General features: G+C 44.1%; 1 protein-coding gene across 2 annotated transcripts in view; it reads right to left on the bottom strand.

The window, feature by feature from the left end:
• Nucleotides 1–27541, bottom strand: part of adck1 (aarF domain containing kinase 1) — a 177181-nt gene that overhangs the window by 47900 nt on the left and 101740 nt on the right. The window contains exons 1-4 of one of the 2 annotated variants that reach the window (XM_052510633.1): nucleotides 22780–22914; nucleotides 14951–15109; nucleotides 14511–14669; nucleotides 14091–14207 (exon numbers count right to left, since the gene is read on the bottom strand). In XM_052510633.1, the coding sequence (XP_052366593.1) occupies nucleotides 14091–14207; nucleotides 14511–14669; nucleotides 14951–15109; nucleotides 22780–22902 (558 nt within the window). In that variant the 5' untranslated portion in view covers nucleotides 22903–22914. Of the gene's footprint in view, nucleotides 1–14090; nucleotides 14208–14510; nucleotides 14670–14950; nucleotides 15110–22779; nucleotides 22915–27541 lie in introns of those variants that run through there. The other variant, XM_035743432.2, reaches the window with a different exon arrangement.

Genomic DNA, 27541 nt, shown 5'->3' with positions numbered 1-27541 from the left:
ACAACTGAATGCCTTCAACTGAAATGTGTCTTCCGCATTTAAACCAACCCTTCTGAATCAGAGAGGTGCGGGGGGGGCTGCCTTAAATCGACATCCATGTCTTCGACGCCCGGGGAACAGTGAGTTAAGGATTAGGTTCAAAATCAGATTTTAAGAATCAAAATTGTAGAAACAGGCAGGGTTTATGACTGTGGCTGTGGTAACTAACGTCAGTGACGACCCTACTTTGTCAACTGATAGTGGCATTTAGAATTGGTTAGCCTAGGTTATTACCCCTCTAAACATAGACTGGTTCCACACTGAAAATATGCAAAAATATTTGTTTGATCAGAATCATTAAGCTTAGGGCTGCTCACCAAACAGATGTCCTGGCCATACAGTGCATTTGGGAAGTATTCAGACACCTTTACTTTTTCCTAATTTATTTACATTACAGCCTGATTCTAAAATTGATTCAGGAGCATAAAAAAAAAAAAAAAAAAAAAAGATTTACACACAATACCCCACAATGACAAAGCAAAAACAGTGCTAGAAACGTTTGCAAAAAAACCCCATCATATCACATTTTGAAAAGTATTCAGACCATTATTTAGAAATTTGTTGAAGAACCTTGGACAGCGGTCTCTGCAGATGTCTGACAGACAAAATGAGAAGAAAAAAAATCCAGAAAATCACATTGTAGGATTTTTAATGAATTTATTTGCAAATGGTGGAAAATAAGTATTTGGTCAATGACCTCTGTCATTGCCAACAAAGGTTATATAACAAAGTATTGAGATAAACTTTTGTTATTAACCAAATACTTATTTTCCACCATCATTTGCAAATAAAGTCATTAAAAATGTGATTTTCTGGATTTTTTCCCCTCATTTTGTCTGTCATAGTTGAAGTGTACCTATGATGAAAATTACAGGCCTCTCATCTTTTTAAGTGGGAGAACTTGCACAATTGGTGGCTGACTAAATACTTTTTTGCCCCACTGCATCTATTGCAATATATGAGGCAATTGAGCAATTTGGATTTGTTATCTGTAATGGTTATGATAAATTAGGCCTTGTTGCTCACTGTTGGCATGTAGATAAATGTGCACATTTTTTCAGTGTTCTAAAAATAGCATCCGATTTACAGATTGTAGGCCTGCCTAAGACGAGTGCAAAGCAACTGGCAAAGTACTGCTCCATTTCAGCTATTATGGGCAGCGTAGCAGAGAAGGTGCTGCTTGTATCCAAGACCTTTGAATTGTTGAACCCATCTTAATGTTATGTAATTTGCGGATTCAAATAAAGTATTTCAAATGTGTGTGTCAAACGCTTACACCATATTGACTAAGCAGCACGACACAACCCCAGGTATCTCCGTTCTTTCTCAGAGGGGGATGAAAGAAAAAAAAAAAAGAAAAAAAAGGGGGGATTCTTTCTCAGGGATCCCCCAGGACAGCTCTTTTTATCATCAGTCTAAAAATAGTAACATCACAGGAGAGAAAGACTGGGGGAAGGATGTCAGTGGCAGCCAGTGAGTCTCTCAATCGTTCTCACAGATACAGACTGTGGGTCATATCACAGCAGACCCAAGAAACAGACACACACACAGCTGTCGTCCTGTAGAGAGCTGAAACACTACAGACACAGGACAGGTTCAGACACGCACTCAAACACAGAGTTAAACAGTGGCCCCTGTGTGTACGTCTGTGCTGTACAAGACACCATGCTGCTAGGGTCCCTCTGATACACCATTCAACCTGTCTGGAAAGCCTTGCATATAATTAATCACACACACACACACACACACACACACACACACACACACTTAATAAGAACACAGACAGCAAACAAAAGAGCTGATAAGGAATAGGCATCTACTAATGGCCATTAATTAGAACTCCATTTTTCATTGGGGAGAGAGAGGGAAGTCTCACACGCACAAAGATAATCCAAATCTCATATCACAGTAGACCCAAGAAATAGACATACACGTAATGTTTTTCTATCTTCGTGGGGACCTAAATGTAACCCTATTCCTAAAACTAACCTCTACGCTTAAAATAGCCCTTGTCATCATGGGGACGTAGGACATTTTCCCATCGTGGACCATTTTCCTTGTTTTTACTATCCTTGTGGGGAATTTGGGGGATTTTAGGTCTCCACAAGGATAGAACCAACCCACCTTTTCTCGCCCCTGCCCCCCACAGTAACTCAAGTGGCTGATAATATGCTAAGAGGCTAACTAAGTCAGTAGGAGGGAACCCAGAGGGAGAATTAGCAGTGTAAAATCGCAATCATGTCCTTCTTTAAGGCTGACACACTGTAGCATGCTGGGGGAAATCCCATAGCAAATGTTAACACAGTCTATTAGATGATAGTCATCAAGGCATTTAGCATGTTTCTGGCAATACCAATGGCAAATCAATAATTGGCATGCTTGACTCAATATTTGGGTGCAGGAGTCAATAAAAACTGGTAAAGGAAAACCTGCACCCAGTAAAACTACTTACACTTTACATGTTCTTTGGCAGCAAACTGCCGTGTTTCTGATGGTGCAACGTGGATCAGAAGACTCTTTAAGCTAATGAAAGGCTAAATCAAATGGTCTTGTCCTGTTTCTAAAAACAAAATTGGAAAGCGTGTCACTTAAAGTCAGCATGCATAATACGTTACTACTTGTTGTAAGCATAATACTATTTTGGGGGGGGGATTTCCTGCAATCAGCCCATACAAAAGCATTGAATAACAGATTCAATACATGGAACAACAGATAGTCCCCCCCAAAAACATCAAGGAAGTGAAGTTTGTTCTGAAGTGTCGGTGTCTTATTTTTCATTTTACCTTTATTATACCTTTATTATTACCTTATATCTGAGATACTGAGAAAGACCTCTAGCTCTGTCGCCATAGCTGCGGAAGCAGGACATCGGTGTATGCAGTGATTTGAGACACACAGAAAAATAATAATTCATTGACAGATTTTTAGGGTGATTTTTTTATTATGCTAATTAGATTTCCACAGGGCACAGACATCGACTCTAGGGGGTTATGGTAGACTTAGCGATATGACGTAGATATAGAAAGTAAATAGCATAGTGGGTCTGTTTCCGCAACAATAAGCCAGCAGCGTGAAGCCAACCCTGAGTGAACCCATGCAGATGTGTAGATACTGTGTGACCATGCGAGAGCGCAGATACTGTGTGTGTGTGACCATGTGAGAGCGCAGGTACTGTGTGTGTGACCGTGTGAGAGCGCAGGTACTGTGTGTGTGACCGTGTGAGAGACTCTGCTTGTTGTTCTATCCTTGTATGTAGAAATGTCACAGATATATATTTATTTTTAATTACAAAGCCTTTTCACTAAGATCTATTTTTGTGTTCATTTTCAAATGAATACTCTCGCATGTAATCAAATAATAACGTCCGTTGGAATATTCAAATAACCGTGCCCATCTCTAGTTGTAAGAGAGCTTTCAGCGTGTCCACTCGAAGGCTTGTGTGTACCTGTGTGTTTGTGCGCAGGTTTGTGCGTCAGTATGTCTGCATGCATGAGTTCCCCTATACCAAAGCTGAAGAACATACGCACATCAAGGTACTTTTTTGGAGGTGCTGGTATTAGAGGTGAACTCATGAAAAATAAAAAGGAAAACGCCACACACATTAATATACCAGGTGGGGGTGGAAGGTCCTCTATATAGGGGCAGTAATCAGTGACATCCCCATCCTGTTTCAGGTTACAGGAAGTGATAACACTGAGCACTCCTCCTATATATAGGACCTTCCACCCACTCCTGGGATATGAATGCCTGATGAAGCAGCCAGGTCACCCGTGATACAAGTCAGTATTGGACGTCCATCCATGTATGAGGACGTCAGGAGATGACATGAAAACCGGCCTCTAGGGGCAACAATGTGTGCTGTTACCTTCAAGTAGGTTTTGATTTTGCTAAAGCGTTACGGACGGAGATGGCGGATGGGTGTAAGCATCTGCCTCTGATTCCAAAGGTTACAAGTTCGAATAGGTCAGTTAGGATCACCACTTTATTTTAAGAATGTGAAATGTCAGAATAATAGTAGAGATTGATTTATTTCTGCTTTTGTTTCTTTCATCACATTTCCAGTGGGTCAGAAGTTTACATACACTGAATTAGTATTTGGTAGCATTGCCTTTCAATTGTTTCACTTGGGTCAAACATTTCAGGTAGCCTTCCACAAGCTTCCCACAATAAGTTTGGGGCATTTCTCCTGAGCTGGTGTAACTGAGTCAGGTTTGTAGGCCTCCTTGCTCACACATGCTTTTTCAGTTTTGCCCACAAATCTTCTATGGGATTGAGGTCAGGGCTGTGTGATGGCCACTCCAGTACCTTGACTTTATTGTCCTTAAGCCATTTTGCCACAACTTTGGAAGTATGCTTGGGGTCATTGTTCATTTGCGACCAAGCTTTAACTTCCAGACTGATGTCTTAAAATGCTGCTTCAATATATACACATACTTTCCCTTCCTCATGATGCCATCTATTTGTGAATAGCACCAGTCCCTCCGGCAGCAAAGCAATCCCGCAACATGATGCTGCCACCCCCGTGCTTCATGGTTGGGATGGTATTCTAACCCTAACCCTCCTTTTTCCTCCAAACATAACGATGGTCATTATGGCCCAACAGTTCCATTATTGTTTCATCAGAACAGAGGACATTGCAAACCGTAGTCTGGATTTTTTATGGCAGTTTTGGAGCCGTGGCTTTCTTGCCGAGCAGCCTTTCAGGTTATGTCGATATAGGTCTTGTTTTACTGTGGATATACAGTGCCTTGCGAAAGTATTCGGCCCCCTTGAACTTTGTGACCTTTTGCCACATTTCAGGCTTCAAACATAAAGATATAAAACTGTATTTTTTTGTGAAGAATCAACAACAAGTGGGACACAATCATGAAGTGGAACGACATTTATTGGATATTTCAAACTTTTTTAACAAATCAAAAACTGAAAAATTGGGTGTGCAAAATAATTCAGCCCCCTTAAATTAATACTTTGTAGTGCCACCTTTTGCTGCGATTACAGCTGTAAGTCGCTTGGGGTATGTCTATCAGTTTTGCACATCGAGAGACACATTTTTTCCCATTCCTCCTTGCAAAACAGCTCGAGCTCAGTGAGGTTGGATGGAGAGCATTTGTGAACAGCAGTTTTCAGTTCTTTCCACAGATTCAGGTCTGGACTTTGACTTGGCCATTCTAACACCTGGATATGTTTATTTTTGAACCATTCCATTGTAGATTTTGCTTTATGTTTTGGATCATTGTCTTGTTGGAAGACACATCTCCGTCCCAGTCTCAGGTCTTTTGCAGACTCCATCAGGTTTTCTTCCAGAATGGTCCTGTATTTGGCTCCATCCATCTTCCCATCAATTTTAACCATCTTCCCTGTCCCTGCTGAAGAAAAGCAGGCCCAAACCATGATGCTGCCACCACCATGTTTGACAGTGGGGATGGTGTGTTCAGGGTGATGAGCTGTGTTGCTTTTACGCCAAACATAACGTTTTGCATTGTTGCCAAAACTTTTGGTTTCATCTGACCTGAGCACTTTCTTCCACATGTTTGGTGTGTCTCCCAGGTGGCTTGTGGCAAACTTTAAACAACACTTTTTATGGATATCTTTAAGAAATGGCTTTCTTCTTGCCACTCTTCCATAAAGGCCAGATTTATGCTATATACAACTGATTGTTGTCCTATGGACAGAGTCTCCCACCTCAGCTGTAGATCTCTGCAGTTCATCCAGAGTGATCATGGGCCTCTTGGCTGCATCTCTGATCAGTCTTCTCCTTGTATGAGCTGAAAGTTTAGAGGGACGGCCAGGTCTTTTTAGATTTGCAGTGGTCTGATACTCCTTCCATTTCAATATTATCGCTTGCACAGTGCTCCTTGGGATGTTTAAAGCTTGGGAAATCGTTTTGTATCCAAATCCGGCTTTAAACTTCTTCACAACAGTATCTCGGACCTGCCTGGTGTGTTCCTTGTTCTTCATGATGCTCTCTGCGCTTTTAACGGACCTCTGAGACTATCACAGTGCAGGTGCATTTATACGGAGACTTGATTACACAGGTGGATTGTATTTATCATCATTAGTCATTTAGGTCAACATTTGATCATTCAGAGATCCTCACTGAACTTCTGGAGAGAGTTTGCTGCACTGAAAGTAAAGGGGCTGAATAATTATGCACACCCAATTTTTCAGTTTTTGATTTGTTAAAAAAAGTTTGAAATATCCAATAAATATCGTTCCACTTCATGATTGTGTCCCACTTGTTGTTGATTCTTCACAAAAAAATACAGTTTTATATCTTTATGTTTGAAGCCTGAAATGTGGCAAAAGGTCGCAAAGTTCAAGGGGGCCGAATACTTTCGCAAGGCACTGTCGATACTTTTGTACCTGTTTCCGCCAGCATCTTCACAAGGTCTTTTGCTGTTGTTCTGGGATTGATATGCACTTTTCGCACCAACGTACGTTCATCTCTAGGAGAGAGAACACGTCTCTTTCCTGAGCAGTATGATGGCTGTGTGGTGTTTATACTTGCGTACTATTTTTTGTACAGATGAGCGTGGTACCGTCAGGCGTTTGGAAATTGCTCCCAAGGATGAACCAGACTTGTGGAAGTCTACAATTTTTTTTCTGAGGTCTTGGCTGATTTCTTTTGATTTCCCCATGATGTCAAGCAAAGAGGCACTGAGTTTGAAGGTAGGCCTTGAAATACATCCACGGGTACACCTCCAATTGACTCAAATTATGTCAATTATCCTATCAGAAGCTTCTAAAGCGATGACATCATTTTCTGGAATTTTCCAAGCTGTCAAACTTAGTGTATGTAAACTTCTGACCCACTGGAATTGTGATACAGTGAATCATAAGTGAAATAATCGGTCTGTAAACAATTGTTGGAAAAATTACTTGTGTCATGCACAAAGTATATGTCCTTACCGACTTGCCAAAACTATAGTTTGTTAAGGAATTTGGGCAGTGGTTGAAAAACGATTTTTAATGACTCCAACCTAAGTGTATGTAAACTTCCGACTTCAACTGTACATGCTCTCTGTCATCTCTCCCAGTGAGGGGAAACCAGCAGCTGATAAGTGAGGTGCCTGATTGAATAGCCAGCCAAACCCTTAACGAGCCTATTGAATTCAGCTGTGCATGTTCAAGCCAGTGGGCACGTTCCCGGCTGATTACATGGCTTGTGGTGTAGGTGAGGGCGTGGACATTAAGTGGATGACCCTCACTGCGCCACACTCCCTTCTTCTCATGAGGGAAGCCGTCAGGTGACAGGCTGACTATTATTCAATAATTATTCATAATTATTCATAGTTATTCAATAATTGCGCGTGCGCCAAAGAGCGTCTGCGTTGCCAAGGCCTGAAATAGAAGTCAGTTCTATTTCTAACGCAGACCGCGCTGCAAGTCCTGCTTCTCTCATCTCCTCATTGCTTTATAGAAGCAGGTACCCACGTGCCATCTCCTCATTGGTTATACCCACGTGGGTGACTGAAAGACGAACGAGGTCAGTGGGGGTAATGCACCTAATTTATGGTTGTTGCCAAATCGCAATATAAAGTCAAGAGAATAAAAAGCCTGGAAGAAGGAGAGATGACTAGAAATAATTTGGTTGACCGTTTTATGTGTGGATTAATTGGTGGAGTAGAGGACCTTGTGCATTTCAGGTAAAATAACAACTCAATGTTTATATCCCAGGACAAATTAGCTAGCAACAGAAAGCTAGCTCAATAGGACAAATTAGCCAGCAAGTGCAAGCGAGGTAGCTAAATTGCCATAAATGTTTATTGCTTTTCGCACTGTCCTCAAATTAATATAATTGGTTCAGAGTTGGTTTGATTTTTTAACCTGCATGTCGTGATCGCGTTTGGTGTGGGGGTACAAAATACATTTATGCACGATGGCGCACGCGCGCAGCCGGTTTGGGTTTCGTGTAAGGCTTCCAGGACGTTAAATATGAATAATGTTTGAATAGCTAAGACCCAGTATACATCCACAGGCAAACCACACGCAGAGCTCAGCTTTCACATATGAATCATATGTAATTGTACCTTTTGAATGGTGGTCAAGTTGACATGGGGCATTGTGATGTCATGACTGGTACTCATGCGCGCATGGCATGCAGACACATTGACACACAAACCCCTGAGACTCATCGAGACTGCGAGTCGACAAGCTGAAAGAAATTAAGTGCCTCCATTGCAACTCATTGAATTACTATGGTTGCATCCCAAATGGCAGCGTATCCCCTATATAGTGGACTACTTTTGACCACAGCCATTTGGGGCAGAGCCTATTGCTATAGGTACAGTGCTGTGACGTGGGTCATTTAGGTTTAATGGCGCTCTCAGAATTCAGTAGCATACCTTTACGCCCTCTTCTCTAGGCTGGTTATCTAACACAGCCATGGCCTGACACGGTTTCCTCAAAGACAGTGTAGTGTGTCTGATGAAACAATATAGCAGATGCAAGTTGTCGTGCCTCCAGACACTCCTAATCTGTGTTGTCTGTAATCTCTACTCCTCTCATGGGATTACAAGTCTGGATTGTCATATTCTCTCTCCAAATCCCAGTTTATAAACACACAATCCCCAGTTTATTCCGTCTTAACATCTGCACTGTGCTTGTCATTTAGAAAGAGGAGACCATTGTTTCTATCAAATCATTACAAAGACTGCACGGCACTTGGTTGAAAATTGGAAAACTGCAGATGGCTACTGCCTCGCAAGCAACCCACATAAAGACAGTTTACTTTAAATCCGGATAGATAGAGAATTATCTGACGTCATAAAAAGAGTGTATATCTTTGTCTCCATGCATGCAAAGACACACTGTACGGGGCCACAGTAGCGGCGGGCCCGGCCATTAGCTGATAGTGAGCGTTATTAGACATAATAAATGAGTCTGTCCGGCCAGGTGAGAATGGATAGAATTATTAACTGGCCCTGGCATCTCTGTGTGTGTGTGTGTGTGTGTGTGTGTGTGTGTGTGTGTAGGCATGTGTGCGCGAGTCGCCGCCGTGTGTGTAATCAAAAGATTAATGATGGACCAAATAGACTTTTCTCTGGACTCGACCCCGACGTGCACGGCATGGATAAACAGATTTACCTTTTCATTTTTCCAACCACAGAGATGATTTGGGAGACAAAAGTTTGGCGAATATATCCAAGACATATTACGCTGTTAAGAATGCTGATGATGCAGAGTTTTGCATAATCTGTGTGTACTATGTGTATTTGTGCACACACTTCTGTTTATTGTAAAATGATCTATGCAGAGGAAAGTGAACAGATGAGCAGTTCTCTCTCCTCCTCTTGTGTAGGTTTTAATACCACTAACAGTTGGGGAAACAGCATTTTACAGAGTTAAGTGTCCTCCTCTCCATCTCACTCACTCAGCCAGGCTCTCGGAGTTGCTAGCATAATGTAGCGTAGCCTGGCTAGCCACTGCCTGATGAACCCTCTCGACAGGGTGCCCTCTCTCATCGTCACAACTCTCTCATTTTCCATCTATCGCCATCTCCTTCTCGGTGTTTCGCAATTTAATTGTCTAAACTTTCTCTCTCACAACGTTTCTCCCATCTAGTTCTCCTTTCTCATCATCTTGCTGTCCTCTTTTGCAAGCTCTCATGGGTTCTCGCCCCAACCCTTTACCAATGGGTTCTAGATCCAAACACGACATCGGCACCCAGCCTCTTGCCCAGTCCCTACTCCAGACCCTCCTATTCTTCTTCATATCATTGGAGAGTGTGGCTGACAGCAATAGTGTTTATGTCATAGTAATAATGAGTGTGTCATCAGGCATAGAGTCACCATACACACTCATCACTCACTGTCTACACACTACGAGAGAGAGAGAATTAAATGATACAGACCTCGAGACATTAATCATACTGATCTTTCACACTGACGGTATCCCTGGGCCTCCTACACACACTCTGGGGCACATTAGAACACAACATCACTGGTGTGTGTGTGTGATCAGTATGATTCATGCCTGGGAGTCCATCTTCTTTGTATGTGTGTGTTGATGATCAGTCGAATAATATTTGTGTAATCTATGCTCTCAATCACTCTCTCCTTCCCTATCTGGCTTTTATTGATCAAACTATAAAGAGCTGGAGGAAGATACAGTCTGATAAGTGTGAGTCAATGAGCACCACTTCAGAGTTACGGGTATCTCTCCAGATGCATGCATATATGTGCGCGCGCACACACACACACACACACACACACACACACACACACACACACACGATCGCTGACAGCTGTGTGACTAACAGTATTCATAAGTGCATCAATAACAACAGTAACGTGTCTGAGTGTCTACCAGATGGAGCACAGCATCACAGCAGGCTTGCAGGCAGGCAGAATCACTCCTCACCCCTCAGGAGGGCGGGGTTCTTCTATCCATGTGGGGACCTAAAATCCCCTATAGTCCCCACAAGGATAGTAAAACAAGGAAAATTCTCCCTCATTTAGGGTTAGGGTAAGTGTTAGGGTAAATAAGATTTTGAATAGAAATACATTTTTACATGAACATACATGATGTTAGAATAACAAAATGTGTGTGTCTGCATACGTGTGTGTGTGCGCTTTGCCTGGACTTAGAAGAGGCCTATGGCACGTCAAGGGATCTGCGGCCTACTGTTCCTGATGGGTTAAATGGAAACGGAAATCTGGACACTGACAGAAGGTCTATAACCTCACACACAGCCTCAATATTAACTCCTGAAGAATTAAGCATTTCTTGCATCTTGAGAAAACGAGAATGCACAGGAAGATTACCGTCTTGTCAAGGTGCCACCTTCATCAGCATCCTAAAAGTTGATAGTATTTCAAACCACATAAAATTGTGACTCGTTTCAGGAAACTAGGCGCATGTCGCATGTACCTACGTCACAGGAGAGCCGTTTGAACGTTAAATTATAAATTCATTTTGCTAGCCATGTATACAAACGGGTAAGGTACCCGAGACCTGAAAATAGCTGTGCAATACACGTGTGCCAATCTTGTAGCGTCATACCCAAGAAGACTCGAGGCTGTAATCGGTGCCAAAGGTGCTGAGTAAAGGGTCTGAATACTTATGTAAATGTGATATTTAAAAACGTGATTTGTCATTATGAGAAATTGTGTGTTGATTGATGAGATAAATAAAGAGTGTAATCCATTTTAGAATAAGGCTGTAACATAACAAAATGTGGAAAAAGTGAAGGTGTCACCATCTCTGCTCCCTCTCTCTCTCTCTCTCTGTTCTTTCGCTCTACTGTTGTCTCTCCTCCTTGCAATTTCTTACCCTGTTTTCACTTGTCTCTCCCTCTTTCTTTTCTCCCCCTTTCCCCCTCCCCCTCGCTCCCATCCTCTCTGTTGCTGTAAAGCAAGGCATGAAATGAACTGTTATGAAGAGTAATGGCTTATTTTGAGGCTGTAGGTGCAGCACTGAAATATACATCTGAAATAATGTGTGCATATGGGTGTGTGAGTGCAAGTGTTTGTGTGTGTCCATGTGTACATGTTGAGGGCACACTGAGGCGTTATTGATTGGATACATAAAGAGTAAGCAAAACGTTTCATTTTAATAGAGATGTATGAAACTAATCAGCAGATCATCAGCCAAATAATCAGCATGTGTGAACTGGAATGGAGCTTTAACCCTGTCCACACACACCCGGAAACACACACACACACACACTGAAACACACACACCCACACACACTGAAACACACACACACACTGAAACACACACACACACTGAAACACACACACACACTGAAACATACACTGAAACACACACACCCATACACACTGAAACACACACACCGAAACACACACACCCATACACACACACCCATACACACTGAAACACACACACCCATACACACTGAAACACACACACCCACACACACACTGAAACACACACACTGAAACACACCCACCCACACACACACACACACACACACACAAACACACCCACCCACACACTGAAACACACACACACTGAAACACACCCACCCACACACACTGAAACACACCCACCCACACACACTGAAACACACCCACCCACACACTGAAACACACCCACCCACACACTGAAACACACCCACCCACACACTGAAACACACCCACCCACACACTGAAACACACCCACCCACACACTGAAACACACCCACCCACACACTGAAACACACACACACTGAAACACACCCACCCACACACTGAAACACACTGAAACATACCCACCCACACCCACCCCCCGAAACACACCCACCCCCCGAAAACACACCCACCCCCGAAAACACACCCACCCCCCGAAAACACACCCACCCCCCGGAAACACACACACACCCCCCGGAAACACACACACCACCCCCCCCCCGAAACACACACACACCCCCCGGAAACACACACACACCCCCCGGAAACACACACACACCCCGGAAACACACACACACCCCCCGGAAACACACACACACCCCGGAAACACACACACCCCCGGAAACACACACACCCCCCCGGAAACACACACACCCCCGGAAACACACACACACCCCCCCCGGAAACACACACCCCCCCGGAAACACACACACCCCAGGAAACACACACACAGCGGAACATGCTGTTGCAATGTAATATACTGGCAGGGCTCTATGCTGACTTTTTTTCTACAAGGAGCACGTGTGCGCCAAATAAATTTAGGTGCACAATATTTTAGGTGATAAAGCTTGAATCCTTACATTTTTCTAGGCACACTGGTGCTCTCAAGTTCCAGGTCGCACACCAAAATATTTACGCGCATATGCGATTAAAATGGTTGCACTCTCGAGCCCTGACTGGCAGCCGTGGCTTGGGTGAGCAGAGGGCAGCAGTCATGTACACGTCTCCTCTTTTTCCTGTCTCTTTCTTCCTCTGTCTATCATTCTTTCCCAGACATTTAAAAAAGACAAAGAGTGGGGAGAGGAAGAGAACGACCTAAAGAGAGACGGAAAGAAAGAGATGGAAGAAAGAGAGAGAGCAAGAGTGAGATGGAAATAAAGATAATTATTGTTTCCTATCAGGAAGACATCACACAGTAACAGAAAAACAATAAGAGCAGAGCGGCAATCTCCCAGCCAAATACCTCAGTGATAACGCACACTTTATTATCAATCAATAAACCATTAGTGTCTCTCTGCTGATTTTGTCAAAAGCCCACACAAGCCACATCCCTGGCACACACACACACACGCACACACAGGTATAAGCATGCATAACGATCAACACAAACAGACAGAGGGGTCAACACACGTTAACAGATGACAAAAGTGCACGCACAAACCCTCCCAAGTGCATCCCTCCCCCAGACACGCACACACACACACGTCTGACTGTACGGTATTTATCAAACCAGTCTCCTATGATTCCAACCACGCCTCCCCAGTATTAGCCAGCTCTCCACAGACTCCCATGGCTTTTGTGTTCCACCATTGTGCCTAGGTGTAATGATCGGTATCGCACCCCTGCCAATATGTGCTGCCCAGGCCTGAATGTAGCCGGCAGCAGAGTTAAACAGTACTCCATCAGACACGGAGCTCCTGCCACGACAATGGGCGGCAAACGAGAATAAATGTAATCCATCTGCAGAGAACAGTCTTTTATATGAAAAAGAGATTTCTTTAATTCCCTCTTCATCTGGTCATGGGGGGGTAGAGGGTGGGAGGGAGGAAGAAAAGGATGGCGGTATAAGACGTCAGCCTAGGAAGCTTCATTTGTTCTCTCTCCCTCTCTCTGCACTGTTTCTTTCTCTGAAGTAGTTTGACAACGTTATGCATTGACGATAGTAAATAGTCAAGTCTGGCCTTTTACTGTGGGCCTCACTAACGTTCCCAAAATGAGGACGAAAATGCAGGGAAATGCACAGAAGTGATGATTAGCTCACGATATGGCTCATATTCGATATGCACCAAACAGAAGAAAACAGACAAACAGGGAGGGACTACATGGATTTGCCCAATAACAAACGCTCATTTTCGCTGTTCGTCCCCTAAAACAATGCTGCTCCGGTGTGACTTAATGAATGCGGCCATGGTGTCGTACCTCATTGACGTCGATGCTGTGTCTCCTCATATAGTCTCTGTCGTTGACCTGGCCTCCCTCGGCAAAGTCCATGGTCAGGATCCGCCTGGTAGACAGGTCCCAGTGGATCTTAGGTACCTGAGAGAGGGAGAGGGATGGAGGAAGGGAGGATGTTTCACAATTGCATGACAACATGATCGCAACCGTTAGAGGAGTTGCTATTGTTTTCCTCCACACCTCCCCAAAACACAAACATCATATCTCTCTGCGAACATTCACTATTACACTGATCGATAGTAGCTCCTCTTAATCAATCATGCTCTCTGGACAGTTACACCAAGCCACATTCAACCGAAGGTAAAAGAAGAATAGGGATATAGACAGTAGACGACAAATAGACGACATATAGGAAACATATAGTAACAACGTGTGTGTGTGTACCTTGAGCCAGGGGAAGTGTGCGAGCATGACCGCCACCTTCTCAGCGTTGCGTCCCTCGTTGAGAAAGTCTAGCTCTACAGGCATGTTCTTCTTAGCCTCCTCCACCAGCCACATGAATGCAAAGTCTGGGAACAGCCAGTGGACCATGTTCAGCAGGACCTAGAGGGGGAACACGCATGTATGTACGCACGATACATATATATGCACATAGACATGCACACACAAATACACACGAGAGACAGTATGAGAGAGACAGAGAGAGAGAGACAAAGAGACAGAGACAAATAGTCATATCTAGGAAAACCAAAGTTCCAACGCCAGAGAGAAAACAGAAAGAGAGATAGGGAGACCGAGAGAAAGACATTATGGAGAGACCATTGATGAGGTAATATGTCAGAAGATACGTCAACGGTTATTGAACACAGAGAGACAGGCTTTACCTCCATGACCACGATGTCCTTGGAGCTCTGTGTCTGGACCTTGGGGTGTTGGACCTTCACAGCCACCGTCCTACCATCATGCAACACTGCCTTGTGGACCTGGGCCAGCGACGCCGCGCCCTGGGGTTTCACGTCGAAGGAGATGAACAGATCAGAGAGCTGAGGGAGGGAGAGAGAGAGATAGTTAGAGAGGAGCAGCACCCCTGGGATGTGTGTTTTTGTGTGCATGCATCCATCTGTGTTTGTGTATGCGTGTCTGTGTGCACGTATGTATGTGTGTGTGTTGTGTATAGTTGAGCCCCTTATCAATCAGTGAGTCAGGGCTTTTCTGCATGACTGGCTTTTTCTAATGGAGCCGCAGGAACAACAGCCACCAGGCTGTGTTACAGGCTGTATCCCTCTCCCCCCACTTCTTATGAGCAAGAAATACAATGACATCTCTCTACAATTCTGTTCCATTACGTCCTCCCATCCGCCTCTCTCACACAAGGCTGGCCTACTGGCTTCATGACTATCCCGCTCTTTTTTTCTCTCTCTCTCCATCTGTCAATTCAACTTAAGTCAAAGGGTTTTATTGGAATGGGAAACATATGTTTAAACAGTAAATAGAAGTAAAACAAACAAACAATCCGAAATGAACAGTGAATCCTGCTCGCTCTAAAATGGTGGCCCCACTGAAAGTCAAGGAGGAGCCAAGGTGAGCCTCTGCCAAACTCTCTGGCCTCTCTAGGTATGTATGGAACAGGACCGTAGACAGACAGACAGAACAAACATGGGCACAGTTTCACCAAGCTGCACTGTCAATGACACCTAGCCCACATCACACCCGGCTATTCACTCATCGAGCCCTTCACATCAAAGACAGCACACTGGGCACTGCAGCAATAAAACACAGCCCAATGACCCCAAACTACAGACGCATACATACAATACACATATTCATGCAAGCAGACACAAACACACACCACACAAACACACACACGAACATACAAACAGCACCAATACCTTGTGACATCCAGTGAGAGTTGGATGATATATTACAAGTCTAGAGGTGTGTTGGTGTTGGGCTGGCTATCTGGGATTCTGCCCTGTGTGCCAGTCATCACAGGTGTGTGTATGTGTGTGTCAGTCAGGATGGCGACAGGAGTGGACACAGCCAGCCAAACAGGCGGTGAGCGGGCATAAAACAGGCAGCGGAGCGGGCAGAGACAGACACGGGCGAGAGGCCAGGGTCTGTTTCTGCCCTGCGGTGCCAGGTGAGCTGTGCCACCTGTGCCAGGTGACAGGTGGCAATGCCAGGGGAAAAAAAGTGGGCACGCCTGAGTCCGACGAGTCACCTTCTCCCATACAGATGGGGGGAAACCCATCCATATACACGACCGTTCAAATGTCTGGAGTCACTTAGAAATCTGCTCGTTTTTGAAAGAAAAGCAGTCCATTAACATAACCTAAAAGTGATCAGAAACAGAAACCTCACGTCCTCAACTGGTAGCTTCATTAAATACAGTGAGGGGAAAAAAGTATTTGATCCCCTGCTGATTTTCACCACTGACAAAGAAATGAATAGTCTATAATTTTAATAGGTTTATTTGAACAGTGAGAGACAGAAAACCAGCAACAAATATCCTGAAAAACGCATGTCAAAAATGTTATACATTGATTTGCATTTTAATGAGAGAAATAAGTATTTTACCCCCTCTCAATCAGAAAGATGTCTGGCTCCCACATGTCTTTCATACAGGTAACGAGCTGAGATTAGGAACACACTCTTAAAGGGAGTGCTCCTAATCTCATCTTGTTACCTGTATAAAAGACACCTGTCCACAGAAGCAATCAATCAATCAGATTCCAAACACTCCACCATGGCCAAGACCAAAGAGCTCTCCAAGGATGTCAGGGACAAGATTGTAGACCTACACAAGGCTGGAATGGGCTACAAGACCATCACCAAGCAGCTTGTTGAGAAGGTGACAACAGTTGGTGCGATTGTTCGCAAATGGAAGAAACACAAAATAACTGTCAATCAAATCAAATCGAATTTTATTTGTCACACACATGGTTAGCAGATGTTAGTGCGAGTGTAGCGAAACGCTTGTGCTTCTAGTTCTGACAATGCAGTAATAACCAACAAGTAATCTAGCGAACAATTCCAAAACCTTATAGACACAAGTGTAAGGGGATAAAGAATATGTACATAAAGATATATGAATGAGTGATGGTACAGAGCGGCATAGGCAAGATACAGTAGATGGTATTGAGTGCAGTATATACATATGAGATGAGTATGTAAACAAAGTGGCATAGTTAAAGTGGCTAGTGATACATGTATTACATAAGGATGCAGTAGATGATATAGAGTACAGTATATACGTTTACATATGAGATTTGATGCACCTGTACTGACCTCGCCTTCTGGATGATAGCGGGGTGAACAGGCAGTGGCTCGGGTGGTTGTTGTTCTTCATGATCTTTATGGCCTTCCTGTGACATCGGGTGGTGTAGGTGTCCTGGAGGGCAGGTAGTTTGCCCCCGGTGATGCGTTGTACAGACCTCACTACCCTCTGGAGAGCCTTATGGTTGTGGGCAGAGCAGTTGCCGTACCAGGCGGTGATACAGCACGACAGGATGCTCTCGATTGTGCATCTGTAGAAGTTTGTGAGTGCTTTTGGTGATAAGCCGAATTTCTTCAGCCTCCTGAGGTTGAAGAGGCGCTGCTGCGCCTTCACGATGCTCTCTGTGTGGGTGGACCAATTCAGTTTGTCTGTGATGTGTACGCCGAGGAACTTAAAACTTACTACCCTCTCCACTACTGTTCCATCGATGTGGATAGGGGGGTGTTCCCTCTGCTGTTTCCTGAAGTCCACAATCATCTCCTTAGTTTTGTTGACGTTGAGTGTGAGGTTATTTTCCTGACACCACACTCCGAGGGCCCTCACCTCCTCCCTGTAGGCCGTCTCGTCGTTGTTGGTAATCAAGCCTACCACTGTTGTGTCGTCCCCAAACTTGATGATTGAGTTGGAGGCGTGCGTGGCCACGCAGTCGTGGGTGAACAGGGAGTACAGGAGAGGGCTCAGAACGCACCCTTGTGGGGCCCCAGTGTTGAGGATCAGCGGGGTGGAGATGTTGTTGCCTACCCTCACCACCTGGGGGCGGCCCGTCAGGAAGTCCAGTACCCAGTTGCACAGGGCGGGGTCGAGACCCAGGGTCTCGAGCTTGGAGGGCACTATGGTGTTAAATGCCGAGCTGTAGTCGATGAACAGCATTCTCACATAGGTATTCCTCTTGTCCAGATGGGTTAGGGCAGTGTGCAGTGTGGTTGAGATTGCATCGTCTGTGGACCTATTTGGGCGGTAAGCGAATTGGAGTGGGTCTAGGGTGTCAGGTAGGGTGGAGGTGATATGGTCCTTGACTAGTCTCTCAAAGCACTTCATGATGACGGAAGTGAGTGCTACGGGGCGGTAGTCATTTAGCTCAGTTACCTTAGCTTTCTTGGGAACAGGAACAACAGACTGGGATAGGGATTGATTGAATATGTCCGTAAACACACCAGCCAGCTGGTCTGCGCATGCTCTGAGGGCGCGGCTGGGGATGCAGTCTTGCGAGGGTTGACATGTTTAAATGTTTTCCTCACGTCGGCTGCAGTGAAGGAGAGTCCGCATGTTTTAGTTGCAGGCAGTGTCAGTGGCACTGTATTGTCCTCAAAGCGGGCAAAAAAGTTATTTAGTCTGCTTGGGAGCAAGACATCCTGGTCCGTGACCGTGCTGGATCTCTTTTTGTAATCCGTGATTGACTGTAGACCCTGTCACATACCTCTTGTGTCTGAGCTGTTGAATTGAGATTCTACTTTGTCTCTATACTGACGCTTAGCTTGTTTGATTGCCTTGCGGAGGGAATAGTTACACTGTTTGTATTCGGTCATGTTTCCAGTCACCTTGCCCTGATTAAAAGCAGTGGTTCGCGCTTTCAGTTTCACGCGAATGCTGCCATCAATCCACGGTTTCTGGTTTGGGAATGTTTTAATCGTTGCTATGGGAACGACATCTTCAACGCACGTTCTAATGAACTCGCACACCTAATCAGCGTATTTGTCAATGTTGTCGTCTGACGCAATACGGAGCATATCCCAGTCCACGTGATGGAAGCAGTCTTGGAGTGTGGAATCGGACCAGCGTTGAACAGACGCGGGAGCTTCTTGTTTTAGTTTCTGTCTGTAGGCAGGGATCAACAAAATGGAGTCGTGTTCAGCTTTTCCAAAAGGAGGGCGGGGCAGGGCCTTATATGCGTAGCGGAAGTTGGAATAGCAATGATCCAAGGTTTTTCCCGCCCTGGTTGCGCAATCGATATGCTGATAAAATTTAGGGAGTCTTGTTTTCAGATTAGCCTTGTTAAAATCCCCAGCTACAATGAATGCAGGCTCCGGATATATGGATTCCGGTTTGCAAAGAGTCAAATAAAGTTTGTTCAGAGCCATCGATGTGTCTGCTTGGGGGGGAATATATACGGCTGTGATTATAATCGAAGAGAATTCCCTTGGTAGATAATGCGGTCTACATTTGATTGTGAGGAATTCTAAATCAGGTGAACAGAAGGACTTGAGTTCCTGTATGTTGTTTTGGCCACACCACGTCACGTTAACCATAAAGCATACGACCCCGCCCCTCTTCTTACCAGAAAGATGTTTGTTGCTGTCGGCACGATGCGTGGAGAAACCAGCTGGCTGCACAGTCTCCGATAGAGTCTCTCCAGTGAGCCATGTTTCCGTGAAGCAAAGAACTTTAGTCTCGGATGTGCCTCTGGAATGCTACCCTTGCTCGGATTTCATCAACCTTGTTGTCAAGAGACTGGACATTGGCAAGAAGAATGCTAGGGAGTGGTGCACGATGTGCCCGTCTCCGGAGTCTGACCAGAAGACCGCTTCGTTTTCCCCTTTTTCAAAGTCGTTTTTTTGGGGTCACCGGCTGGGATCCATTCCGTTGTCCTGGGTGAAAGGCAGAACACAGGGTCCGCTTCGCAAAAGTCATATTCTTGGTTGTACTGATGGTGAGTTGACGCTGCTCTTATGTTCAGTAGTTCTTCTCGACTGTATGTAATGAAACCTAAGTTGACCTGGGGTACCAATGTAAGAAATAACACAAAAAAAAAAAAAACTGCATAGTTTCCTAGGAACGAAAGCGAGGCGGCCATCTCTGTCGGCCATCTCCGTCTCCCTCGGCCTGGGGCTCCATGCAATATGGAGTTGCAATGATCATGAGAACGGTGAGGAATCAGCCCAGAACTACACGGGAGGATCTCGTCAATGATCTCAAGGCAGCTGGGACCACAGTCACCAGGAAAACCATTGGTAACACACTTCGCCGTGAAGGACTGAAATCCTGCAGCGCCCGCAAGGTCCCCCTGCTCAAGAAAGCACATATACATGCCCGTCTGAAGTTTGCCAATGAACATCTGAATGATTCAGAGGACAACTGGATGAAAGTGTTGTGGTCAGATGAGACCAAAATGGAGCTATTTGGCATCAACTCAACGTGTTTGGAGGAGGAGGAATGCTGCCTATGACCCCAAGAACACCATCCCCAACGTCAAACATGGAGGTGGAAACATTATGCTTTGGGGGTCTTTTCTGCTAAGAGGACAGGACAAATTCACCGCATCAAAGGGACGAAGGACGGGGCCATGTACCGTCAAATCTTGGGTGAGAACCTCCTTCCCTCAGCCAGGGCATCGGAAATGGGTCGTGGATGGGTATTCCAGCATGACAATGACCCAAAACACACGGCCAAGGCAACAAAGGAGTGGCTCAAGAAGAAGCACATTAAGGTCCTGGAGTGGCCTCGCCAGTCTCCAGACCTTAATCCCATAGAAAATCTGTGGAGGGAGCTGAAGTTTCAAGTTGCCAAACGCCAGCCTCGAAACCTTAATGACTTGGAGAAGATCTGCAAAGAGGAGTGGGACAAAATCGCTCCTGAGATGTGTGCAAACCTAGTGGCCAACTACAAGAAACATCTGACCTTTGTGATTGCCAACAAGGGTTTTGCCACCAAGTACTAAGTCATGTTTTGCAGAGGAGTCAAATTCTTATTTCCTTCATTAAAATGCAAATCAATTTATAACATTTTTGAGATGCGTTTTTCTGGATTTTTTTGTTATTCTGTCTCTCACTGTTCAAATAAACCTACCATTAAAATTATAGACTGATCATTTCTTCGTCAATGGGCAAACATACAAAATCACCAGGGGATCAAATACTTTTCCCCCCTCACTGTAGTAGCCGCAAAACACCAGTATCAACGTCAACGGTGAAGAGGTGACTCCGGGATGTTGGCCTTCTAGGCAGAGTTGCAAAGAAAAAGCCATATCTCAGATTGGCCAGTAAAAAGTAAAAAGATTAAGGTGGGCAAAATAACCCAGACACTCGACAGATTTGAAAAAATAAAGTGTTATAGACAGACAAATCTAAGTTGAGGTGTTTGGATCACAAAGAAGAACATTCTTGAGACGCAGAAAAAATGAAAAGATGCTGGAGGAGTGCTTGACACCACCTGTTAAGCATGGTGGAGGCAATGTGATGGTCTGGGGGTGCTTTGGTGCTGGTTAAGTGGGAGATTTGTACAGGGTAAAAGGGACCTTGAAGTTGGAAGATTTATCACTCCATTTTGCAATGCCGTGCCATACCCTGTGGGCGGCGCTTAATTGGAGCCAATTTCCTCCTACAACAGGACAATGACCCAAAGCACAGCTCCAAACTATGCAAGAACTATTTAGGGAAGAAGCAGTCAGCTGGTATTCTGTCTATAATGGAGTGGCCAGCATGGTAACCGGATCTCAACCCTATTGAGCTATTGTGGGAGCAGCTTGACCGTATGGTACGTTAGAAGTGCCCATCAAGCCAATCAAACTTGTGAGAGGTGCTTCAGGAAGTATGGGCATCAGATTACCTCAACATATTGACAACAGAATGCTGAAGGTCTGCAAGGCTGTAACTGCTGCAAATGGAGGATTCTTTGACGAAAGGACAATTATACACAATAATAATTATTATTTATAACCTTGTCAACATTTCCTACTCATGCATGTTTTCATGGAAGACAAGGACATTTCTACAATTTTTGGCCGATTTCTTTTGATTTTCCCATGATGTCAAGCAAAGAGGCACTGAGTTTGAAGGTAGGCATTGAAGTACATCCACAGGTACACCTCCAGTTGACGCAAATGATGTCAATTAGCCTATCAGAAGCTTATAAAGCCATGACATTTTCTGGAATTTTCCAAGCTGATTAAAGGCACAGTCAACTTAGTGTATGTATACTTCTGACCCACTGGAACTGTGATACAGTGAATTAGAAGTGAAATTATCTGTCTGTAAACAATTGTTGGAATAAATGTATTGTGCCATGCACAAAGTAGATGTCCTGACCGACTTGCCAAAACTATAGTTTGTTGACAAGAAATTTGTGGAGTGGTTGAGTTTAAATTACTTCAAATGTACCTTCTGACCTGCTTAACTGCAGTTAGGGAAAACCCATGACTAAACACAACCAATAGAAAGTGCGCGCGCACACACACACTCCACAGGAATTTGGCACACACGTGGAAACGCATAGCTAGAACAAAGGACGAGCGCACACAGTACTGCTCCAGTACATGGATAAGAGCTAGGCTATATACCACGACTATTTATCAGGCATCTGGTAGCCTAACATTCCTCCCCTCGGGTAGCCGAGCCCATATTTATATTATAAATCTCTTCCAATAACAGTACTGATCTTTCCTCAAGTCTAGTAATGGGTATTCCCTCCATTAATATCACTGATCACCAAACTGGGGGTTACCTGTTCTCCTCCTCCTCCCTCCCTTCCCTCAGCTGCAGTAGCAGTTGGATCAGTAATTAGCGAAGGGGTTGCGAAGGTTAAGCAGCGACAGTCCTCTGGGACCGGACTCATTACAGTATGCATACAGCCTGCCTGCCTGCGTGTCACATTAAATACACTCCCCACTGAGGCACTCTATTGTGCTGTAATAGCCTGTGTGATAGCCTGTTAACATAACAAGGTGTCACAGGCAATATGCTCCCCCACCGCAACACAGCTATAGGCCTAATGATGGTGGGTGGGATAGTGTGGTAATATAACAAGGTGTCACAGGCAATATGCTTCCCCACACAAAACAATTTATGGTTGGCTATGTATGGTGGTGTATTCACATGTAATATGCTCCCCCCAGGAACAACACTGTATTGTAATAGTTTATAGTATCATACTACTCATAAGGTGGCATATGCAATATGGTCCCGACATATACAGGTGTACCATCTTAAATCACTCTGTTGTCGCAAAGAATTTCCCTGCAACTGCAAACTTGTCATGTATTCAAGGTTTTAAAAAGGCTTCTAAAGTTTGCAAGTGCCACTTTATGATTTCAGACTTGACCAAACGAAAACGGCATCAACCTCTACAAAAAATGTAAAATGTATTATAATCCACGAAATAATTAACATGTCCCGTTGCAGCAGGATGATTCTCCTGATTTGAGAAACTGGTCAAATTAGGAGAAAACATCTGTATGCTGCGTGCATCACAATGACTGGGACAGTTGACACATAGGAATATGTCACGTGTCGCAATCAAATGATAAGATCCCTACAAAAATATGTAATCTATCTATAAAGACCACAGCAATGTCAACACAACACCACTTATCTTCATTTTTTTCCTCTCCTCTCTCTCTCTCCATTCTTTTCTCCTTTTTCCGCAGCGTCTCCCACGCCTGTCTGCATAGCTGACCCCGGCCTGTCCTTTTATGAAATTATCGGATAATCTGCGTGTTTTTCGCGGCTGCCCTGCGGCGGGCGGCAAACAGCAGAGCAGTTTATCTAAAACCTCGGATGACTCGGAAGGCAGATCTGCGGGGCGGCTGCGATTGGCCAGATAACGCCCGCCTGACCCCTGACCCTAACCCTCAGACCCGATGGCCAATGGGAAGGCCGCCGGCGGCCATGACTGTTAGCGACGCGATATCATCTCAATCAGACTGAGAAATTAAACAATAGAGAAAGGGGAGGAGAAGGCAGATGGGAGGGAGGGTAAGAGAGAGGTAGAGAGCAGGCCTAGAGATGCATCTCTAGAGAAAGAGGCTTTGGGTCAAGACCCATAACACATACCCGAAGACCAATACAATCATTCAGCAACACAAAACACAGTAGGCCAGTCACCCACACATGCCAACCACACAACCATCATGTCTTTGAAAGCACTTCACTGACTTCACACTCTGCAGTAAATGAAATGTCCATTATCTGTAGAAGCTGCTGTCCTGCTGGGTTATAAATATGGATGCCTGAAGGTGAAGAGCTGTATCTGTTTAAGGTGTCTATACGTCTGAGTGTTCCCTCTTACACCACAGGCTCTCCCCTCTCCTTTCAACAGCTTCCTCGCTCGCTCTTCTCTCTCTCTCTGTATATAGTATCTTTGTCTCCCTCTCCCCTCTATAAGCGGCTGAATTACCCTCTGTAGGAGGGTTGAACATTAACATTTTTATAGTAAAGTGTAGTTTCAATTATTATTTAAAAAAATTCTCCCCCCTATTGGCAAAACTGTCTTTTTCCCCTTCCAGGGCCACATTACTGTGGACCTCTTTTTGAAATTGGTGATGTTATCTTAATCATTGAAATAGAACAATTCTAGTGTTCTACATGAAGCAGGCTGCTGTTGCTCTCTTCCACTGGAAATAGTTTTTGGTTTTCCGAGGCTATGCATTTAAATGGACACATGGCCAAATCTAATAATTCCATATTGGGGGCAAAAATAAAATAAATAAAATCACTTTATTCATTCTCAAGGCTAGAGCAAGGAAAAAAATATGGAATTAGATTTTTTCAAATAAATAATAGTGTGCACTGGTGTTGCTTATTAAGAAGTCGGCCTAGCTGATAATGTGTGTCCGTTTAATTAAATTGCAGTTAGTACGGTAAACATTGTTAGTCTAGTTTCAACCAATCCAATTATTCTAATAACTAGCTGTGAATGACATCATCATTCAGAGACTGAAAGTCTCTGGCTATACCGACACGACTGGTGCCCAAATTGATGACGTGATTCGCGCAGCTGAGGGTCGGGTGGAGACGAATGGATGAGTCCTTCCCAACTAGTTAGCTGGCAACAGCATGGCACTAGTTAAAAGGTATATAAAAAAGCCATGTTTATTTCAATGGGAGAGGGAGAAATAACTTGAAGTGTTGGTCACCATCTGGATATCACCGTGACATGCCAATTAGTTAGGGAAGGGATCTTTTTATATACCTTTTAACTAGCTGGGAAGGACTCATCCATCACAGGTTTAAGGGAAACAACAAAATGTCGGTACATAGGTGTCTTATATCGGATGAAATCTTAAATTCTTGTTAGTATAACTGCACTGTCCAATTAACAGTAGCTATTACTGCAAAAAAAGCCATGCTATTGTTTGAGGAAAGCTCCTAACAACAAAACACTTTTTTCACAGTGATAGGTTTGATAAATTCACCTCTGAAGGTGAAATGTGTTCTTACATTCTGAAATCTTGCTCTGATTTATCATCAAAATGGTTCCAGAGATAACATGAAGTGTCATTTTGTTAGGTAAAATCCTTTTTCATATCCTAAAAAATCCTAAAAAAGGTCCATATAGCATGCACTGATTTTTGTATTTCCACTTGCTCAATTTGCAAAGAAAGGAATCTGAAAATCTCACCCTAAACGTTGTTGTTTCAACCAGTCAAATCGCGTTCGTATGTATTCATCAGAGATCTTAGAACGTAACGAGACTTCACTATATCATTAGGGGTGTAGTATATCCTATAGAACACCATATTTGGTCAGAGAGCGACGCATTCATGGCACGCCGATGACACAGCGTTCTTCACTTGAACGGCTAACTGTCAAATCGGGGTCAAAAAAATCTAGCTAGATAGCCAATGAGCTGGGCTTTATGAGAGTATCTGGAAACCATGTATCTGTCGTAAAATGTAGCTACTAACCTTGTACGACAGCATGCCTTTTCATTTTGGACAAAAATTATAAGAATATTCAGTTATGAAAACTGGTTGTTTTGCAAATGTTGAACTTATAATATGGCTACTAATACTGAAGCTAAATTAAAGTCCAAGTATACAGATTTGACAATTTTTTTGCAGACAAATGTAATATGAATGCAAATGTCTCCTTCATGATTTGCCCAAATGTACCCGAGTGACTTCAAGCTAAATGTCATATATCAAGTTATCCGTCTGAAAATTTGTACACACACTGCTGCCATCTTGTGGACACCATCGGAATTACAACCAGAGTGATGGCTGGAACAGGACCTTTCTGCTGCATTTCAAGGATGGCGTAAGAGAAAAAAAAAAGTTTTTTTTCTTTGTATTTACTTATACCAGATCTATTGTGTTATATTCTCCCACATTCAATTCACATTTCCGCAAACTTCAAAGTGTTTCCTTTCAAATGGTACCAAGAATATGCATATCCTTGCTTCAGGTCCTGAGCTACAGTCAGTTCGATTTGGGTATATAATTTAGGTGAAAATTGAAAAAAGGGTGTTGTCCCTATAAACGTTACGACAAGCCAGTGTATTGTATTGTATTGAGATGCTTGCCGACATGATTTGCTTCCCACCGGGCAACAGTTGCTGTATCAAGTCGCCGGTGGTAGTTAATGAGTCCAATTTGTTCCATCCCACTTCATTTGATTTGGAGTAGGATAGCAGCCTACATGAGAAATAGCTTGTAATAGTGGTAGTAACCATCTGGATGTCACTGTGATACAGCAGAATGTTACACTACACAATTGGGAGAGTTTGCACTGCAAGCTGGCAACATAGCACAGTGACCCTCGCTCTCTCTTGCCAAGCAGTAAGGATAAGTAGCTAGATAGTGTATCCAATATCAGGCCAGGGTGACTGCTAAAGTACAAATATTGTAAAAATGTACAATTACTCAAAAACGGCATGATTCAGAAAACTCTTCCAAGTCCCAACTTCGGCACACAAGAATAAACTAGCTAGATGGGAATGGCTCATCAGGACGACTGATTGGCTGAACCAAATCCGTTCGTCTCCACTCGACTCTCAGCTGCGCGACACGTGCGGCCTATAGGGAGTTAACCCAATAACGTCACCTTGAAAAGCAGAACCATTTTACTGACTGGGTTTGAAAATGAAAGTGTTTGAAAACGAGGTCAGGTCAACCTCAAATTGCACATCTCTCTGTCACCGTAACCTTCCCTTTCGGTTTTTCTATTTTTTTTCCCTCCCTCCTTCCTCTCTGCAGGTGGCCAGTGTAACCACAGGCCTGGGAGAAAGAATGACAGACTGTTCTGCAGCTCCAGCCTTTTTATCCGGGACCTTTCGGCTCAGAGGATAAAATGGGGACAAAAGCACTTAGCTGCCGGCCTCGCTATCTCCTGTACTGACATTATACAGTACAGGGGTCTCTCTCTCTTCCATCCACATCCTTCTCTTTCTCCCTCTCCCTCTCTCCTTCCCCCACTATCTTCATTTCCTCTCTTCTCCCTCGCTCTCATGCTGCGCCTTATCTGAAGGAAATCTTTGAACCATGGAC

The sequence above is a fragment of the Oncorhynchus keta genome, unplaced genomic scaffold, assembly GCF_023373465.1.
Source record: "Oncorhynchus keta strain PuntledgeMale-10-30-2019 unplaced genomic scaffold, Oket_V2 Un_contig_5916_pilon_pilon, whole genome shotgun sequence".
NCBI classification, from domain to species: domain Eukaryota; kingdom Metazoa; phylum Chordata; class Actinopteri; order Salmoniformes; family Salmonidae; genus Oncorhynchus; species Oncorhynchus keta.
Note: the sequence above shows the minus strand (reverse complement) of the source record. Positions and strands in the feature narration are given on the sequence as shown.